The following is a 20,008-nucleotide window of genomic DNA, read 5'->3' on the forward strand; positions in this document are numbered from 1 at the left end:
GACTCAAACCCATGGTTTGTGAAAAAATGGTCTAATAATTATGAGAAGGTTAAATATAGACTAAGAAGTTATTCAAATTAATCCATTGCAATCAGTTGACAATATTAAAGAAAACAAGAAAGCTCCTCAAGAGGAGATATGTCCCTCATTATCCAACATTGCCACAACTTTGTTATTATAATTGCACTACGCTAGTCAAATATTTTTTATATTTACACAGTTAATAAATTCTAACCCATACATTTTTGTTTGTTTGTTTGCTTTATGCTAAACTATGGGATTAGATTCTGGCTTTCTGTTTTATTGAATTTGTCAACATTTTCATACCAGTATTCAGCTGGTCCATCTCATTCTCACCTTAGCAGCAGGAACACATAATGAAGAATATATTCAGTTAGAAAAACTAATATTTATAATATATTTAGTTTACAAAATTTCCAGATTATGTTAAGTAACAGGATTTATCAAACCAGTTCTTTTGGGGAATGGTTTATCAGAAGAATAGTTTTATTCCACAGTTTACCATATTATGGTTCATTTATGGCAATAAAATATTGTCAGTCATGCTGTGGGCACTTCTGCATCTGTGCAGCCAGATAAAAAGATGGTCAATGCCCCAAGAAACTCTCTCCAAACTGCTAAATATTTAAGAAACAAAACACAAAACATGTTTTTTATAAACATCTTCAGGGCATTGTAAAGGTTGATGTATTTACGCAAGAAGGAAAATATTTTGGAGTAGCACAAGCTTCAGGGTATCTTACTACGATTTTAAAATAACTTTAAAATATTTTAAAGATCCATTTTAATTATAGTGACACATCCTTACAGTGAACTAATTTAGCAATTATCTCTTTTTGGAAAATCATTTCTCATTAGAGGTTAAAAGTGACAAAACAAATTTAAATATCTTCCAGATTCACGAACCACTGATATACAGAAATTTTCCAGGATATCACTCCTTGCTGTATTATAAAATAACAAGTGTGACTTCAGTTAGTCAACTGGGAATATTCTAAATGCAGTTTAATAATACCAGTATCAGAGTGGTAGCCATGTTAGTCTGGATCCACAAAAACAATGAGGAGTCCAGTGGCACCTTAAAGGCTAACAGATTTATTTGGGCATAAGCTTTCATGGGTAAAAAACCCACTTCTTCAGATGTATGGAGTGCCACCGGACTCCTCATTGTCTTAATAATATCAGTGTCCACAATCACAGCTTTCTGTCCAAGTTATGAAACTACAGTGGAGCTCAGCTGATAATTATGCTTAAAAAGTGTCACATGAGATTTAAAAAATGTCAGGATGAGCATTTCTGGGTAATTTCATCACACTTGAAACAATGTTTCAAATAGGAATGAACAAGCACTTTCTGAAAAACTAATAAGCAGCCTGAATCCATCACATATTCCCTGCTGAATCCAACACAAATCTTAAAAGATTTTGATCACCTAATAAACTCCAGCTACCAAATCTACTCTTAATCCAAATTCTAATACCTGCCTTTTCTTTCCCCAAAAGAATAATATGGTTAAATCCCAGTCTGCGCAGTTCATAAATTACTCGTATATACTCCCAATTTTAGAGGAATCAACAGAAGTATAGAGAAGAGCATCTTATCTGGTAGTTTTTATTTCTTAAACTGGGGTCATTTTTTGCATTCATATACATAATCTGTTATTGTCTTGCAATCTTAAATTTTTTGTTATATTAACATTTTTAAAAATTTCATTTCACCTTTGAAAAGGAAAAATGCATTTATACAAACACAAGAAAACTCACATGATGATGTTAACAAGAGTACTTCTAAAATTTTCACGATCTTTTTTTGGATGATAGCTGCTCCGCGCTTTAGAAGTTGATGTTCCAGCAACTGGTTCATTAACTGCAGAGTCCTGTATCTTGCGTCTCTTATTCCTCTCCTCCAAATATTCTCCTTCCATGAAATATATATATTCAAGTTGCAAACTCTGAGCCCAAACCTGCAATATCCTGAGTACCTTCTAAAGGTTTTGAGAGTTCTCAACTCACATTTATTTCAATGAAAGTTGAGATTTCTCAGCATCCTTCAGGATCACACCCTACATCATTTGCAGCAAAATTAATGAAACAAAACTAATACCTGCTTGTACTGTAAAACTGTTAAAGAATATTTCTATAAAATCTATTTCTAGATCTGTAAAGTTACTATTTTAAAATATTTCTTAATTTTATTTCCTGTGAATAGGTCCAAGTATTCTTGACCTGTGGTTTGTTTGTTTTTTTTATCATAAATACAGAATCCCGTTTCTGTTAACTGCTAAAGTAAAGCTATATTCTAACTATATTTCTTTTGTAGATTTTGGGTGAAATTCTGGCTCCACTGATGTCAACTGGAGTTTTGCCAGTGATCTCATTGGGGCCCAGATTTCATCCATTGACTATATGCAGCCTTTTACTGACTACTGTGCTGATTTTTACATTAAAAAAAATCAAACAACACAATTCTGCACCACTGAAGTCAATAACAGTTCTTCCATTTCCTTCAATAAAAGTAAGACTGGTTCCATAATTTACTAATATGAAAAGTTGGAGAGACTAAGTTAAACTATTTTGTACAACACTAAAAATTCAATTTTTAAAGCAAATATTCTGGTTCAAAGGATACTTGATAAGAAAAAACAGTATGAAGAATTACAATTAAGGATTTCTAATATTCAGATATACTAAAAATGAATCTGACTTTTGGAAACTTACATCATTGTATAAACTCTTTTTATACTAGATCTCAATACAATCTTTTAAGTGAAGTATATTAAAATATGCAAATATTCTAAGGATTCTCTTTGCTGTTTGACTAGTTATGGCAAACATTCCATTTCCTAAACTAATGGCTTTTCGGTAATGTACAATCTTATGCTAGCAGCTGGAACTATTTATTTTCTGATAAAGAAAATATTAAATGAACAATGTTGAACTAAACAGGCAAGTCACTTTTCCAGCCCTAAAAATACTAATAAAATAATAAACAATATTTTGCACTTCTACGGCATTCTTCATCCAAGGCGATTATGGCACTTTACAAACATTAATGCATTTACCTGCACTATGTTTGTAAGATAGGTAAGTATCATTGTACCCATTTTACAAAGTTAAAAAATGAGGCACATAAAGATTGTGACTTGCCTGAGATCATATAGGAAGACTGTGGCAATCTGGGAATAAAATTCTATTCTCCTAACTCTATAATCTTGTATTAACTCAATTTTACACTATTTTTTCCTCAATTTTTTGTTGTTCATTAAATACTGAGTGGTAATCTTACCAGGTGAAAGCTCATTTTTGAAAACAAACTGATCTGGCTCATCATCTTTCTGTTCTTTTCTCAGATGAAATGAAGGAGAAGCTTGCTGCCATTGTGGCTTAGAGCTTACCTGAAATAAATATTTTATTCTTTAGCTTTATAAAATAACAATAGCAAGAGACAGCTACATGTCTTTGACACACACTTAAAAACACAGTACATTACAAAAGAAAACAGCAGCCGCATAACATACAATAATAGTAACAAAGCAACACAAAAATTAACCAAATTCTCTATTTTTCTTTAAATACAGGAGATAATCATTCAGAACCCCAGAATAAAATATTATGTTTATGCCTATTATAAATTATTAGTAATTTTTGGAGTAAGTTAACAGTATATACCTACTACTAAGACAAACCCCAGACATTTATGAAGATGAGAGCAATATGGAAAAAAAAGCAAAAGGTAAGAAAACAGGGGGGGAAAGAGGTTTAATAAAATCTTTTTCTGGTCGAGTACCGTAGATATCAACAGTTTCTCCCAGGTGAAATCTACAATCAATTTATGTAACTGCTGCTGCCAAAAAAATAGTATTTGGGATCCAGGATACCTATCCCCTTCAATGTTTTTGTTTTGTTGTTTTTTTAACACAAAGAAAAGGCTTCTCTTCCTGGTTCTTGCCCATTTTGGGGGTCCTAACTGCATGGCAAGATAACATAAGGTACAATATTCAGCCATCAGTAGCTTAGCAAATCTCACACTGCTTACAAGAATCCAGTACTATCTTTCTCAAGTGTAACTTATTTAAACAGCTCCTTCAGCCTAGAATTTTTTTGTTATTATTATTATTCCCAGGCCAATGTCCCTGGAAATATGTTTGTAAAGGAAATGGCTTCTCAGCCTTAACTACACTGCCCTCACAATTACTCAAAAGCATTGCCTTTATCTTTTCAAGGGGCAGCAATATGCAAAAATTAAGAAACCTTATTAGTGACTGTTTACACTGCAACTGGGAGGTGTGATTCCCAGTGCAGATCGACAGATGCACTGGCTCACCTTGAGTTAGCACCATAACAATAGCATTATGGACACTGCAGCATGGGCAGTGGTTCAGGCTAGCTGCCCAAGCTTGGAGCCAGGGAGTATGATGGGCTTGGACTCAGGAGGTGTCATAAATATAAAGGGAAGGGTAAACCCCTTTGAAATCCCTCCTGGCCAGGGGAAAGCTCCTCTCACCTGTAAAGGGTTAAGAAGCTAAAGGTAACCTCGCTGGCACCTGACCAAAATGAAATGAGGAGACAATGAGGAGACAAGATACTTTCAAAAGCTGGGAGGAGGGAGAGAAACAAAGGGTCTGTGTCTGTCTGTATGCTGGTCTTTGCCAGGGATAGACCAGGAATGGAGTCTTAGAACTTTTAGTAAGTAATCTAGCTAGGTATGTGTTAGATTATGATTTCTTTAAATGGCTGAGAAAAGAATTGTGCTGAATAGAATAACTATTTCTGTCTGTGTATCTTTTTTGTAACTTAAGGTTTTGCCTAGAGGGGTTCTCTATGTTTTTGAATCTAATTACCCTGTAAGATATCTACCATCCTGATTTTACAGGGGGGATTTCTTTATTTCTATTTACTTCTATTTTTATGAAAAGTCTTCTTGTAAGAAACTGAATGCTTTTTCATTGTTCTCAGATCCAAGGGTTTGGGTCTGTGGTCACCTATGCAAATTGGTGAGGCTTTTTATCCAACATTTCCCAGGAAAGGGGGGGTGCAAGTGTTGGGAGGATTGTTCATTGTTCTTAAGATCCAAGGGTCTGGGTCTGTAGTCACCTAGGCAAATTGGTGAGGCTTTTTACCAAACCTTGTCCAGGAAGTGGGGTGCAAGGTTTTGGGAAGTATTTTGGGGGGAAGGACGCGTCCAAACAGCTCTTCCCCAGTAACCAGTATTAGTTTGGTGGTGGTAGCGGCCAGCCCAAGGACAACAGGGGGAATATTTTGTACCTTGGGGAAGTTTTTGACCTAAGCTGGTAAAGATAAGCTTAGGAGGTTTTTCATGCAGGTCCCCACATCTGTACCCTAAAGTTCAGAGTGGGGGAGGAACCTTGACAGGAGGGTAGCCCAAGCCTCTACCTGTGCTGTAATGGCCACACTGCTATTTTTAGCACGCCAGCTGAGTGAGCTAGTACGAATCAGTCTACCTGTGCTGGGAATCACATCTCTCAGATAGCGTAAACATACTGTGACAGAGAACTGATAACCAACACCTAATTCCCCACAAGCCCTGATGGAAGGGAAGAAGACTTAACTACCTAATCAGACTGTCGGCTGATGACTAAGGGGTTAATTATCCCATCAGCTGAGAAGGTAGTTAAAAAGCACAAGAAGGAAGTAAAAAAGGAGACAGAAATCTTCCTAGCCAGAGTCCCTTTCTTTTCCCTGGAGAAAGGGCTGAGGATTGAAGGATGCTCCAGGTAGAAGAGCTGCATGGGGATGTGATGGTGGCAAACACAAACAAAAACTCACAATGATGTTGACAACGAAGAGGTATCCAAGACAGTTTGTGAGGAACTCCAAGATGGGAAAGGAACCTGCCCTGTTACACATACCTATACCTTATTGGCACCCCTCAGGCAGAGATACGAATCTGTACTACCTTTGCAATTTTAGGCTGTCAGAAAATTGAGGGAGAGGATCTTGAATCTTTGTAACTTTTTAGTCTACAAAGACATGCCAAAGACTAAATCAGAGCTATTGTACAGCGATATCTGGCAGTTTTCATATACAGAAGCAGAATTAACTTCCAAATATATCTCAGTTTTTTTGCCCTATTAAGTTTCCCTTTCTTATTCAGGCATATTAAAATAACTTATATGTCCTCTCTTGTGAAATCCTACCCAGGGTTAAATGTTAATCCATAAATGCCTCTTCTACCCATCATCTGTCTGAATCCAGGTTTTTCCCCCAAGTTAAAAAGTTAAATTTTGTTTTTGTTTGAAGGAGTAAGATTGGGGCTCAATTAAATCCTTTAATTAGGTCTTCTTCATCCAAATGTGATAGAGTTTTATTTTAAACAAGCTCAACATGACCTAAATTCCATGTTAAAATTAAATATACACAAAAGGTTAAAAATGTCAGGTAACAATGTAAGAGATAAAGTGATTAAAATTTCATTTAATATAGTAGTAATTATACGGTGAAACTTGCATTAAGAATCACCTCCAATATTTAATTTGTTGTCTTAAATGACCACTTTAAAATATTCCCAAATTTCCAAAAAACTTTTTTATCTTTCATTTAATTACCAAGCACTACCAGGTGACCAAGTTTTGCTAGTCTCTTAAGATTTTCTTTAAAAAGATTTTCCTGAATTTTGCCTTCTTTTTCTATTCTCCTGGACACATTTGAAAAGATCCAACACCAGATATTTAATACATGCAGAAATTCTGACAATTGTATACAAGTTGTCTTTCATTATGGTTTTGTGGATCCCGTGAAACGTATCATACACATTACCACATATCGATGTATCACATACATTTACCACAAGCATATACGATGGTTTGACTAATCTGGGGAACAGACCACATTTTTTCCATTTGGGGCAAGAATTAAATTGAGTTTTCACGTATACTCTTTTTATTAGAATAAACCTTTAAAAAATGACTTGGCTACATTTCCCATTTAACTATTTGAAACCAATTCTGAATAAACATTGTGAGATATCCATTCCTAACAAGACATTTTGAAAATCTTGATATCTTTTGAATTAGAAACACTGAGCCTGACTTACCAGTGCATTATTCCAGTTTCAAGCCAGTCTGAAAACAGCCAATTTCAGAAAAGTAGCACTGGCATAAAACTAAAGTAATACAAGGATGAATCCGGCCAATTATTCATGCTCTGTAGATGTCCCCTATTTCACTGAAATATGGAAGAGGTTTTTGCAAACATTTATCTCAAAACTGTTTGTCACTTTACATTGAGTGCAACAAATGTACATGCCTGAAAAGAGACTTAGGCCCTAATCCTATAAAAACACATGTGCTAACTTCACTGCAGTGAGTAGTCCCACTTAATGGGATTACCCATGGTAGTAAATTTAAGCAGATGCATAAGTGTTTGAAGGATTACTTGTATGTTGCCTTTCCACTCAAAACAGCTAGATTGTGGAGGCTTCAAGATATTAGAATGAATTATATTCCAATTTTTCTATAACATTTATTTTATAGCTTTCGTCAGTATCTTTTATTCTTTTCAATATTTTCTGCTCATCTAAGTTAACTAGTTTAATTGTTTTCCAAATACTTCTTGTACATATATGTAAAACCTTGTTGTTTTCAATGTATACATTGCAATGAGGTCCAGTTTTCTATGTGGGATCTCCCATGCTTTGCTGCACATTTGAAAATAAAAAGTTGTTAAAACAAAAAATTTAAAAAATATTACCTGAGCCAACTGTGGCAAAAATTTTACAGTCGTCTTCAATAATTTTCCTTTCCCAGTAGGTCTGGGCTACAAAAAAGAACAAAAAGAAAATAAATTATATAAATATTTAAACTAATAATACTAAACTTCTAAGCATGCTAAAACTTATGATTTACACTATAATTTTGTTTTTGTTTTCTGTCCAATAATTTTCACAAATATACTCACTTCATTTCCCCTAATCTCTGTAGATGATGGTTTCAAAAGATATTACCTCACTGTAGCTGAGAGCATACATACAGCTGGGAGCCTGGGTAGACAGACTTGTGCTAGCTCCTCTAAAAATAGCAGTGTGGCTGCAGCAGCTAGGGTTACCACCTGTCTGGGTTTTCCCAGAATTGTCCCTTTTTTGAGGTAGCTGTCCCAGGAAATCTTTCAGGGTGTTCAGTACACACTACCGGCTGTCCCAAGAAATATGTAAGGGTGCTCAGTACATCATGCCAGCTGTGCAGTGTTAAGGACTCAGGATCATCCCAGATATCCTGGGTTTTTTTGTACCTGAGAGGTGGCAATCCTAGCCGCATCATGGGCAGAGGCTCGGGCTAGCCACATGAGTCACCTGGATCTGAGCTTGGGTGGCAAGCCAAATTAACACCCATGGCACAATGTCCACATTGTATATTTTTAGCATGCTAGCTCAAGCAGAGCTAGCACAAGTCTGTCTACTCAGAGCTGGGAAGTACACTCCCAGCTGTACTGTAAACATATCCTTAAAGAGTCACTCATACCAGCAATCATTCATAATAATATTTTGTCAACATATACACAACATACCTTTCTGCACACAAGATAACAGAAACAACCCTATGCTGTCTTTTATGTTTATCACAAACTCTCAGAAATGTAGAGCTGTAAGGGTCCTCAAAACAGAGGTGCTGACTTTCACAGTTCCTGAGGGGTGCTCGACTTCTGCTTTGCCCCAGGCCTCGCCCCCACTCCATCCCTTCCCCCAAGCCCCTGCCCCTTCCCTCCACCTCTTCCTGCCACCCTCCTCCCCCATGCCTCCTGCACGCCACTGAACAGCTGATCATGGCGGGAGGGAGATGCTGGGAGGGAGGGGGAGGCTCTAATCAGCAGAGCCACCAGTGGGAGGGAGGGCTGTGGGGTGAGGGACTTAGAGACTAACCAATTCAATTTATTTGAATTGGTTAGTCTCTAAGGTGCCACAAGTACTCCTTTTCTTTTTGCGAATACAGACTAACACAGCTGTTACTCTGAAACTTGTTGTAATATTGCAACCTTTAGGTCTGTAATCGAGTGACCAAAGAGATTGAAGTGTTCTCCGACTGGTTTTTGAATGTTATAATTCTTGACGTTTGATTTGTGTCCATTTATTCTTTTACATAGAGACTGTCCAGCTGGTAATAGCTCACCTTTCCTGATCACTCTTGTTACAGTCTGAATGGTAACACCAATTATTTCTTGTTCTCTGTGTATATAAAATCTCCCCACTATATTTTCCACTGTATGCATCCGATGAAGTGAGCTGTAGTTCACGAAAGCTTATGCTCAAATAAATTGGTTAGTCTCTAAGGTGCCACAAGTACTCCTTTTCTTTTTGCGAATACAGACTAACACGGCTGTTACTCTGAAACAAGTCTGTATAGATATCTAAGATATTGAGCCGATTCCCTCACTGATTTCCCTCTTGTTGCTCCTATGACCCTACTAAGAAAAGGAGTACTTGTGGCACCTTAGAGACTAACCAATTTATCTGAGCATAAGCCAAAAATTTGTTAGTGTCTAAGGTGCCACAAGTACCCCTTTTATTTTTGCGAATACAGACTAACACGGCTGCTACTCTGAAATCTATGACCCAACTGTTTTTCATGTCTCCCCACAACATCTAAACCTCTGTTAAGATCACCTTTTTTATATTTCCCTGTGGGCTTTTGTCACCTGCCCCCCTTGACACCACTTAATCCAATTATGATAATAAACTAGTGGTCACAAATTTTCATTAAAAACTTTTTTGATGGAAAATTGCCTTTATTCTAAACCAAAAACTCTTGCAAAGTACTTTCAGTTTTTCCCAAATGTTCTGATTTTACATCAAAAAATAAAATGATTTTCCTCATTGTTTACCCCTTTATTTCCCGTTTTCCACTGAACGCAACCCAGTTAATGGTGTTATGTGGTTAGGGGTTTTCCTCATTTTTTCTGGTTGGTTTTTTTGTTTGTTTATTTTTGTTCTTCAATTTTTCACTCTAAGTTTTCCAAACCTAGAGAAGCTTTTAAAAGTGACAGAATACCAAAAGGAAAAAATAAAGAGTGAAAAAAACAATTCTTCCACCACAGGACTGGATTTTTCACCCTAGACCAATACAAGTGGCTGATGGTTCCACCTATAAGCCCTTGAGAGCCACACAGATCTTGCATCTGCGCCTCTTCAACACTGCTGGGCAGCCCCCTGAGTCTTGTTTTAGCCTTGGGGCAGCAAAGTTTCCATGAGCCATACTGTCAGCCAGTTTCTCCATCTACAGGAACTTCCATGAAGGAAGTTACCCCTCTGCATTATGAAATCAGCACAAGTTACTGCAGACTCTTCCCCCATAATTTTTTTGTGGTAAGAGTCTGTCAGAGCCTAGCCAGCCTCTCAACCTATTAACTCTTTAGAGCCCAAACCCTGCATAGGGGATTCCACAGGGTTAGGGGAGACACCATTCCCTCCTCTGCATCTCTGTCTCCCAAACCTGGACACATACAGGCAGATGCCCATTCACATGCATCTGCAGAATATAGTAAAGGGGCCTTGCTTTTTAATCTATTTGCCATTCAGTTCTGATAACATTACTAGAATAAATCAATGAAACAGTGGCATAAATTCAAAAGTTAATTGCTGCTCTCCAGCCCACTGCTATTAACTTTTCACACAATTATTAAGAATTAATTTATGAACATTTATTTAAATTCAAACCATAAATGTAGATTCACATTATATTTAATTTTTTTTTCCCTTTTGAGAGTGAGAAAGGTACTCTGCTGAACAGGGGACAGGCTGCAGGGCAAAAAAGTACAGTAGTTCTATGCAAGCTCTTCCCACAAATACATAGTAGCTGGCTTTTTCTGTTAAAATGATTGCAGTAAAAGAATCAAAGGTGACCTTTAAATTATCAATGAATTTCACAGTTAATACTCCCCTCAGATTAATAAAGGCAGCCAACATCTCTCAGAATTATTATTTCAGTCTGTGTGCAGATTCATAAAATAAAAGATCCCAATAACAGATCCAATGTGAAAGATTTCTTCATGGGCAGAAGAGCACCCTATGTAGCCATTTTTTTACACCTGTGAAAAGTGGATTCAAAACACTAGCAAAAATAAAAATAATAGCATTTTACACCACAAGTGTAAATGACTACACAAAGAGCAAGGTAGTACAGAATATTTTTTATGTAAAAAGTTAAACTGATAATGCCAGCAAAGAAGCGCTGACAGTGCAATGCATAGGCTAAATCCAATGTTCAGTTATAGTGAAAAAAATGTATGCCTCACTATTCCTTATCCAGTTTACTGTGTATATTTACTATAATAAACCAAACCCCAGAAGTCCCTAAATATGTGGGTTATAGTGGAATTATTTTAATATTGATGGTATATCTATTTAATCTTGATTGTGTGAGATGATCTTTAACAGGTATTTAGATATATAATTTCATTATGGAGCCACCTGCTAACATTCATAGCTGAAGTTGCAAATCAGCACTCCATTATATATGCAGCGTTTATACCCTGCATAATTCTGAAAATAATTTAATTTAATCTTAAACTGTTCATGCTCCCTCCCTCATATAAGAATTCCCATATGCAGCAAACTGTACCAAGCTACCATCGAACTTGCTTCTGCAGTTTATAATGTTATACATTTTATAATGACTTTAGAGAAAAGCCCCTTAAACATGCTATAAGAACAGCAACCCTGAAACAAAATGTCAGTTTATGTTTACATTTCAAAACTAATTTTAAAATTATATGAGTAGCTGCAAGGAGGATTGTATCACTTTTGAATACCTGATTTAAAAGAATTCAGAGTACAGACACTGCACTTTCATTTTACTAGAGGATATCATCCTGCAATCAACTTTCCACTAATGAGATGAATGTTAAAGTCTCCTTTAGCAAATATGGTTATACCACCTGCTCTGTTACTCAAAAAGTATGCGTGTTTAAGTGAATGTCAGAGAGGAAAAACAAGTCATTTAAAAAAATTTAATCCAGTCTGTTTACTTAAGCCAAAACATAAAAAAAATTCCATCCAGTTCAAAAGAAAACCCCCTAAATATGCTAGATTAGCATAAACTTCAGTAACAAAGCTAGCCTGAAATCATACATAAGGGAAATACTGAAGTAAAAGAATGCCCTCCTCTGTTTAAAAGTATGCACACATTCTGCATATGATCCTATGCTTCTATTAGAAAAACAAACACTCTAGGTCTTATTCTGGCTTGTCTTGTATGGAGTTACCAGGTGGAGGGGAAGAAGTTACAATACTCCCTACGGTCCTGATCTTGCAAAGACTTATGCATGTACTTAACTTTGCCACTGTGAGCAGTAGTACTATTGATTTTAGGAGTCTTTACACTGGTAAAGTTAAGACCATGCATAAATGTCTGCCAGATGAGGAGCTACATGTACAAACCTAAGCCAAGCTCCTCTTCTCTCGTCCTTAAATCCTACTTTCTCCATGAATCCTTAACACCTTTCAGAGTAACAGCCGTGTTAGTCTGTATTCGCAAAAAGAAAAGGAGTACTTGTGGCACCTTAGAGACTAACCAATTTATTTGAGCATGAGCTTTCGTGAGCTACAGCTCACTTCATCAGATGCATACCGTGGAAACTGCAGCAGACTTTATATATACACCTTGTTCTTCATAGCTATAACTCCCCTCACTCTTTCCTACTGGTCCCCATTGTCTTGCCTATCCTAAACTTATAGGTGTAGGGCACATATCCTATTCCATTTGTAAAATATCATGTACATTTACTCTGTTTTAAAAAAATCTGATGAAACATGGCAACATCTGATTATGCACTGAAATCTCATCACATTTGGGTGTTGTGATATAAATGAGATGGTGATAGTGATAGAAGCCTGGCTGAAGTGATATAAAGATAGAGGCAGTGACAAGTACATACACAGTCATTATGGCAACTGTGGCAAGCACATGAAGGGAACAAGGTAGCAGTGGGCAAGAGTAACGCCAAGTGGTGATGGCAAGGGGCACAAGAGGTAACCACAGTAGTGGTGGTGGGCACATGAGTTCCTCGAGGCTGCAGCAGCAATAACAAGGTGTCACAGGGTGTCACAGGTTATTGCAACAGCAGGGAAATCATTGTAGAGTCGAGGGTGAAATCAGTGCAGGGGCGGGGAGGTGAAGTCAACACAGAGGCAGAAGGTAACTGTGGAGGGCAGATGTTAAGGCCACCGTAGAGTCAAGCGGTGACATTAGAGAGCTGTAGGAGAAGGAGCTAGGTCGGCGCAGTGGCAGAGGTGCTCACCGCAGGCAGAGGGAGTAAGCGGGTCGGGACAGTGGCAGGGGGGCTCACCGCAGGCAGGGGGAGTAAGCGGGTCGGGGCAGTGGCAGGGGGGCTCACCGCAGGCAGAGGGAGTAAGCGGGTCGGGGCAGTGGCAGGGGGGCTCACCGCAGGCAGAGGGAGTAAGCGGGTCGGGGCAGTGGCAGGGGAGGTCACCGCAGGCAGGGGGAGTAAGCGGGTCGGGGCAGTGGCAGGGGAGGTCACCGCAGGCAGAGGGAGTAAGCGGGTCGGGGCAGTGGCAGGGGAGGTCACCGCAGGCAGGGGGAGTAAGCGGGTCGGGGCAGTGGCAGGGGAGGTCACCGCAGGCAGAGGGAGTAAGCGGGTCGGGACAGTGGCAGGGGAGGTCACCGCAGGCAGAGGGGGTAAGCGGGTCGGGACAGTGGCAGGGGAGGTCACCGCAGGCAGAGGGGGTAAGCGGGTCGGGGCAGTGGCAGGGGAGGTCACCGCAGGCAGAGGGAGTAAGCGGGTCGGGGCAGCGGCAGGGGGGCTCACCGCGGGCAGGGGGAGTAAGCGGGTCGGGACAGTGGCAGGGGGGCTCACCGCGGGCAGGGGGAGTAAGCGGGTCGGGACAGTGGCAGGGGGGCTCACCGCGGGCAGAGGGAGTAAGCGGGTCGGGGCAGTGGCAGGGGAGGTCACCGCGGGCAGGGGGAGTAAGCGGGTCGGGACAGTGGCAGGGGGGCTCACCGCGGGCAGAGGGAGTAAGCGGGTCGGGACAGTGGCAGCGGGGCTCACCGCGGGCAGAGGGAGTAAGCGGGTCGGGACAGTGGCAGGGGAGGTCACCGCGGGCAGGGGGAGTAAGCGGGTCGGGACAGTGGCAGGGGAGGTCACCGCAGGCAGGGGGAGTAAGCGGGTCAGGGCAGTGGCAGGGGGGCTCACCGCAGGCAGAGGGAGTAAGCGGGTCGGGGCAGTGGCAGGGGAGGTCACCGCAGGCAGGGGGAGTAAGCGGGTCGGGTCAGTGGCAGGGGAGGTCACCGCAGGCAGAGGGAGTAAGCGGGTCGGGACAGTGGCAGGGGGGCTCACCGCAGGCAGAGGGAGTAAGCGGGTCGGGGCAGTGGCAGGGGGGCTCACCGCAGGCAGAGGGAGTAAGCGGGTCGGGGCAGTGGCAGGGGGGCTCACCGCAGGCAGAGGGAGTAAGCGGGTCGGGGCAGTGGCAGGGGGGCTCACCGCAGGCAGAGGGAGTAAGCGGGTCGGGGCAGTGGCAGGGGGGCTCACCGCAGGCAGAGGGAGTAAGCGGGTCGGGGCAGTGGCAGGGGAGGTCACCGCAGGCAGGGGGAGTAAGCGGGTCGGGGCAGTGGCAGGGGAGGTCACCGCAGGCAGGGGGAGTAAGCGGGTCGGGGCAGTGGCAGGGGAGGTCACCGCAGGCAGGGGGAGTAAGCGGGTCGGGGCAGTGGCAGGGGGGCTCACCGCGGGTAGGGGGAGTAAGCGGGTCGGGACAGTGGCAGGGGGGCTCACCGCGGGCAGAGGGAGTAAGCGGGTCGGGACAGTGGCGGGGGGCTCACCGCGGGCAGAGGGAGTAAGCGGGTCGGGGGAGTGGCAGGGGAGGTCACCGCGGGCAGGGGGAGTAAGCGGGTCGGGACAGTGGCAGGGGTGGTCACCGCAGGCAGGGGGAGTAAGCGGGTCAGGGCAGTGGCAGGGGGGCTCACCGCAGGCAGAGGGAGTAAGCGGGTCGGGGCAGTGGCAGGGGAGGTCACCGCAGGCAGAGGGAGTAAGCGGGTCGGGACAGTGGCAGGGGGGCTCACCGTGGGTAGGGGGAGTAAGCGGGTCGGGACAGTGGCAGGGGGGCTCACCGCGGGCAGAGGGAGTAAGCGGGTCGGGACAGTGGCGGGGGGCTCACCGCGGGCAGAGGGAGTAAGCGGGTCGGGGGAGTGGCAGGGGAGGTCACCGCGGGCAGGGGGAGTAAGCGGGTCAGGGCAGTGGCAGGGGAGGTCACCGCAGGCAGGGGGAGTAAGCGGGTCGGGGCAGTGGCAGGGGAGGTCACCGCAGGCAGAGGGAGTAAGCGGGTCGGGGCAGTGGCAGGGGGGCTCACCGCAGGCAGAGGGAGTAAGCGGGTCGGGACAGTGGCAGGGGGGCTCACCGCAGGCAGAGGGAGTAAGCGGGTCGGGGCAGTGGCAGGGGAGGTCACCGCAGGCAGAGGGGGTAAGCGGGTCGGGGCAGTGGCAGGGGGGCTCACCGCAGGCAGAGGGGGTAAGCGGGTCGGGGCAGTGGCAGGGGAGGTCACCGCAGGCAGGGGGAGTAAGCGGGTCGGGACAGTGGCAGGGGGGCTCACCGCGGGCAGAGGGAGTAAGCGGGTCGGGACAGTGGCAGGGGGGCTCACCGCGGGCAGAGGGAGTAAGCGGGTCGGGACAGTGGCAGGGGAGGTCACCGCGGGCAGGGGGAGTAAGCGGGTCGGGGCAGTGGCAGGGGAGGTCACCGCAGGCAGGGGGAGTAAGCGGGTCGGGGCAGTGGCAGGGGAGGTCACCGCAGGCAGAGGGAGTAAGCGGGTCGAGACAGTGGCAGGGGGGCTCACCGCAGGCAGAGGGAGTAAGCGGGTCGGGGCAGTGGCAGGGGAGGTCACCGCAGGCAGGGGGAGTAAGCGGGTCGGGGCAGTGGCAGGGGGGCTCACCGCAGGCAGGGGGAGTAAGCGGGTCGGGGCAGTGGCAGGGGGGCTCACCGCGGGCAGGGGGAGTAAGCGGGTCGGGGCAGTGGCAGGGGAGGTCACCGCAGGCAGAGGGAGTAAGCGGGTCGGGGCAGTGGCAGGGGGGCTCACCGCGGGCAGAGGGAGTAAGCGGGTCGGGACAGTGGCAGGGGGGCTCACCGCGGGCAGAGGGAGTAAGCGGGTCGGGACAGTGGCAGGGGAGGTCACCGCGGGCAGGGGGAGTAAGCGGGTCGGGGCAGTGGCAGGGGGGCTCACCGCGGGCAGGGAGAGTAAGCGGGTCAGGGCAGTGGCAGGGGGGCTCACCGCAGGCAGGGGGAGTAAGCGGGTCGGGACAGTGGCAGGGGGGCTCACCGCAGGCAGAGGGAGTAAGCGGGTCGGGGCAGTGGCAGGGGAGGTCACCGCAGGCAGAGGGAGTAAGCGGGTCGGGACAGTGGCAGGGGAGGTCACCGCAGGCAGAGGGAGTAAGCGGGTCGGGGCAGTGGCAGGGGGGCTCACCGCAGGCAGGGGGAGTAAGCGGGTCGGGGCAGTGGCAGGGGGGCTCACCGCGGGCAGGGGGAGTAAGCGGGTCGGGACAGTGGCAGGGGAGGTCACCGCAGGCAGAGGGAGTAAGCGGGTCGGGGCAGTGGCAGGGGAGGTCACCGCAGGCAGGGGGAGTAAGCGGGTCGGGGCAGTGGCAGGGGAGGTCACCGCGGGCAGAGGGAGTAAGCGGGTCGGGACAGTGGCAGGGGGGCTCACCGCGGGCAGAGGGAGTAAGCGGGTCGGGGCAGTGGCAGGGGAGGTCACCGCAGGCAGGGGGAGTAAGCGGGTCGGGGCAGTGGCAGGGGAGGTCACCGCGGGCAGAGGGAGTAAGCGGGTCGGGGCAGTGGCAGGGGAGGTCACCGCGGGCAGAGGGAGTAAGCGGGTCGGGGCAGTGGCAGGGGAGGTCACCGCAGGCAGAGGGAGTAAGCGGGTCGGGACAGTGGCAGGGGAGGTCACCGCAGGCAGGGGGAGTAAGCGGGTCGGGGCAGTGGCAGGGGAGGTCACCGCAGGCAGAGGGAGTAAGCGGGTCGGGGCAGTGGCAGGGGAGGTCTCCGCAGGCAGAGGGAGTAAGCGGGTCGGGGCAGTGGCAGGGGGGCTCACCGCAGGCAGAGGGAGTAAGCGGGTCGGGGCAGTGGCAGGGGAGGTCACCGCAGGCAGAGGGAGTAAGCGGGTCGGGGCAGTGGCAGGGGAGGTCACCGCAGGCAGGGGGAGTAAGCGGGTCGGGGCAGTGGCAGGGGAGGTCACCGCAGGCAGAGGGAGTAAGCGGGTCGGGGCAGTGGCAGGGGGGCTCACCGCGGGCAGAGGGAGTAAGCGGGTCGGGACAGTGGCAGGGGGGCTCACCGCGGGCAGAGGGAGTAAGCGGGTCGGGACAGTGGCAGGGGAGGTCACCGCGGGCAGGGGGAGTAAGCGGGTCGGGGCAGTGGCAGGGGGGCTCACCGCAGGCAGGGAGAGTAAGCGGGTCAGGGCAGTGGCAGGGGGGCTCACCGCAGGCAGGGGGAGTAAGCGGGTCGGGACAGTGGCAGGGGGGCTCACCGCAGGCAGAGGGAGTAAGCGGGTCGGGGCAGTGGCAGGGGAGGTCACCGCAGGCAGAGGGAGTAAGCGGGTCGGGACAGTGGCAGGGGAGGTCACCGCAGGCAGAGGGAGTAAGCGGGTCGGGGCAGTGGCAGGGGGGCTCACCGCAGGCAGGGGGAGTAAGCGGGTCGGGGCAGTGGCAGGGGGGCTCACCGCGGGCAGGGGGAGTAAGCGGGTCGGGACAGTGGCAGGGGAGGTCACCGCAGGCAGAGGGAGTAAGCGGGTCGGGGCAGTGGCAGGGGAGGTCACCGCAGGCAGGGGGAGTAAGCGGGTCGGGGCAGTGGCAGGGGAGGTCACCGCGGGCAGAGGGAGTAAGCGGGTCGGGACAGTGGCAGGGGGGCTCACCGCGGGCAGAGGGAGTAAGCGGGTCGGGGCAGTGGCAGGGGAGGTCACCGCAGGCAGGGGGAGTAAGCAGGTCGGGGCAGTGGCAGGGGAGGTCACCGCGGGCAGAGGGAGTAAGCGGGTCGGGGCAGTGGCAGGGGAGGTCACCGCGGGCAGAGGGAGTAAGCGGGTCGGGGCAGTGGCAGGGGAGGTCACCGCAGGCAGAGGGAGTAAGCGGGTCGGGACAGTGGCAGGGGAGGTCACCGCAGGCAGGGGGAGTAAGCGGGTCGGGGCAGTGGCAGGGGAGGTCACCGCAGGCAAAGGGAGTAAGCGGGTCGGGGCAGTGGCAGGGGAGGTCACCGCAGGCAGAGGGAGTAAGCGGGTCGGGGCAGTGGCAGGGGGGCTCACCGCAGGCAGAGGGAGTAAGCGGGTCGGGGCAGTGGCAGGGGAGGTCACCGCAGGCAGGGGGAGTAAGCGGGTCGGGGCAGTGGCAGGGGAGGTCACCGCAGGCAGGGGGAGTAAGCGGGTCGGGGCAGTGGCAGGGGGGCTCACCGCGGGTAGGGGGAGTAAGCGGGTCGGGACAGTGGCAGGGGGGCTCACCGCGGGCAGAGGGAGTAAGCAGGTCGGGACAGTGGCGGGGGGCTCACCGCGGGCAGAGGGAGTAAGCGGGTCGGGGGAGTGGCAGGGGAGGTCACCGCGGGCAGGGGGAGTAAGCGGGTCGGGACAGTGGCAGGGGTGGTCACCGCAGGCAGGGGGAGTAAGCGGGTCAGGGCAGTGGCAGGGGGGCTCACCCCAGACAGAGGGAGTAAGCGGGTCGGGGCAGTGGCAGGGGAGGTCACCGCAGGCAGGGGGAGTAAGCGGGTCGGGGCAGTGGCAGGGGAGGTCACCGCAGGCAGGGGGAGTAAGCGGGTCGGGGCAGTGGCAGGGGAGGTCACCGCAGGCAGAGGGAGTAAGCGGGTCGGGACAGTGGCAGGGGGGCTCACCGCAGGCAGAGGGAGTAAGCGGGTCGGGGCAGTGGCAGGGGAGGTCACCGCAGGCAGGGGGAGTAAGCGGGTCGGGGCAGTGGCAGGGGGGCTCACCGCAGGCAGAGGGGGTAAGCGGGTCGGGGCAGTGGCAGGGGAGGTCACCGCAGGCAGGGGGAGTAAGCGGGTCGGGGCAGTGGCAGGGGGGCTCACCGCAGGCAGGGGGAGTAAGCGGGTCGGGGCAGTGGCAGGGGGGCTCACCGCGGGCAGGGGGAGTAAGCGGGTCGGGGCAGTGGCAGGGGAGGTCACCGCAGGCAGAGGGAGTAAGCGGGTCGGGGCAGTGGCAGGGGGGCTCACCGCGGGCAGAGGGAGTAAGCGGGTCGGGACAGTGGCAGGGGGGCTCACCGCGGGCAGAGGGAGTAAGCGGGTCGGGACAGTGGCAGGGGAGGTCACCGCGGGCAGGGGGAGTAAGCGGGTCGGGGCAGTGGCAGGGGGGCTCACCCCAGGCAGAGGGAGTAAGCGGGTCGGGGCAGTGGCAGGGGAGGTCACCGCAGGCAGGGGGAGTAAGCGGGTCGGGGCAGTGGCAGGGGAGGTCACCGCAGGCAGGGGGAGTAAGCGGGTCGGGGCAGTGGCAGGGGAGGTCACCGCAGGCAGAGGGAGTAAGCGGGTCGGGACAGTGGCAGGGGGGCTCACCGCAGGCAGAGGGAGTAAGCGGGTCGGGGCAGTGGCAGGGGAGGTCACCGCAGGCAGGGGGAGTAAGCGGGTCGGGGCAGTGGCAGGGGGGCTCACCGCAGGCAGAGGGGGTAAGCGGGTCGGGGCAGTGGCAGGGGGGCTCACCGCGGGCAGGGGGAGTAAGCGGGTCGGGGCAGTGGCAGGGGAGGTCACCGCAGGCAGAGGGAGTAAGCGGGTCGGGGCAGTGGCAGGGGGGCTCACCGCGGGCAGAGGGAGTAAGCAGGTCGGGACAGTGGCAGGGGGGCTCACCGCGGGCAGAGGGAGTAAGCGGGTCGGGACAGTGGCAGGGGAGGTCACCGCGGGCAGGGGGAGTAAGCGGGTCGGGGCAGTGGCAGGGGGGCTCACCCCAGGCAGAGGGAGTAAGCGGGTCGGGGCAGCGGCAGGGGAGGTCACCGCAGGCAGGGGGAGTAAGCGGGTCGGGGCAGTGGCAGGGGGGCTCACCGCAGGCAGAGGGGGTAAGCGGG

General features: G+C 49.0%; 1 protein-coding gene across 1 annotated transcript in view; it reads right to left on the minus strand.

Annotated features, from left to right (window-relative positions):
* DNAH7 (dynein axonemal heavy chain 7) overlaps window positions 1-20,008 on the minus strand; it is a 294,918-nt gene that overhangs the window by 270,435 nt on the left and 4,475 nt on the right. Inside the window, exons 2-4 of the mRNA XM_077829629.1 lie at window positions 7,731-7,796; window positions 3,307-3,415; window positions 1,785-1,938 (exon numbers count right to left, since the gene is read on the minus strand). Coding sequence (XP_077685755.1) covers window positions 1,785-1,938; window positions 3,307-3,415; window positions 7,731-7,796 — 329 coding nt within the window. The remainder of the gene's footprint in view (window positions 1-1,784; window positions 1,939-3,306; window positions 3,416-7,730; window positions 7,797-20,008) is intronic.

Source organism: Eretmochelys imbricata, chromosome 11 (genome assembly GCF_965152235.1).
Source record: "Eretmochelys imbricata isolate rEreImb1 chromosome 11, rEreImb1.hap1, whole genome shotgun sequence".
Classification (NCBI taxonomy): Eukaryota; Metazoa; Chordata; order Testudines; family Cheloniidae; genus Eretmochelys; species Eretmochelys imbricata.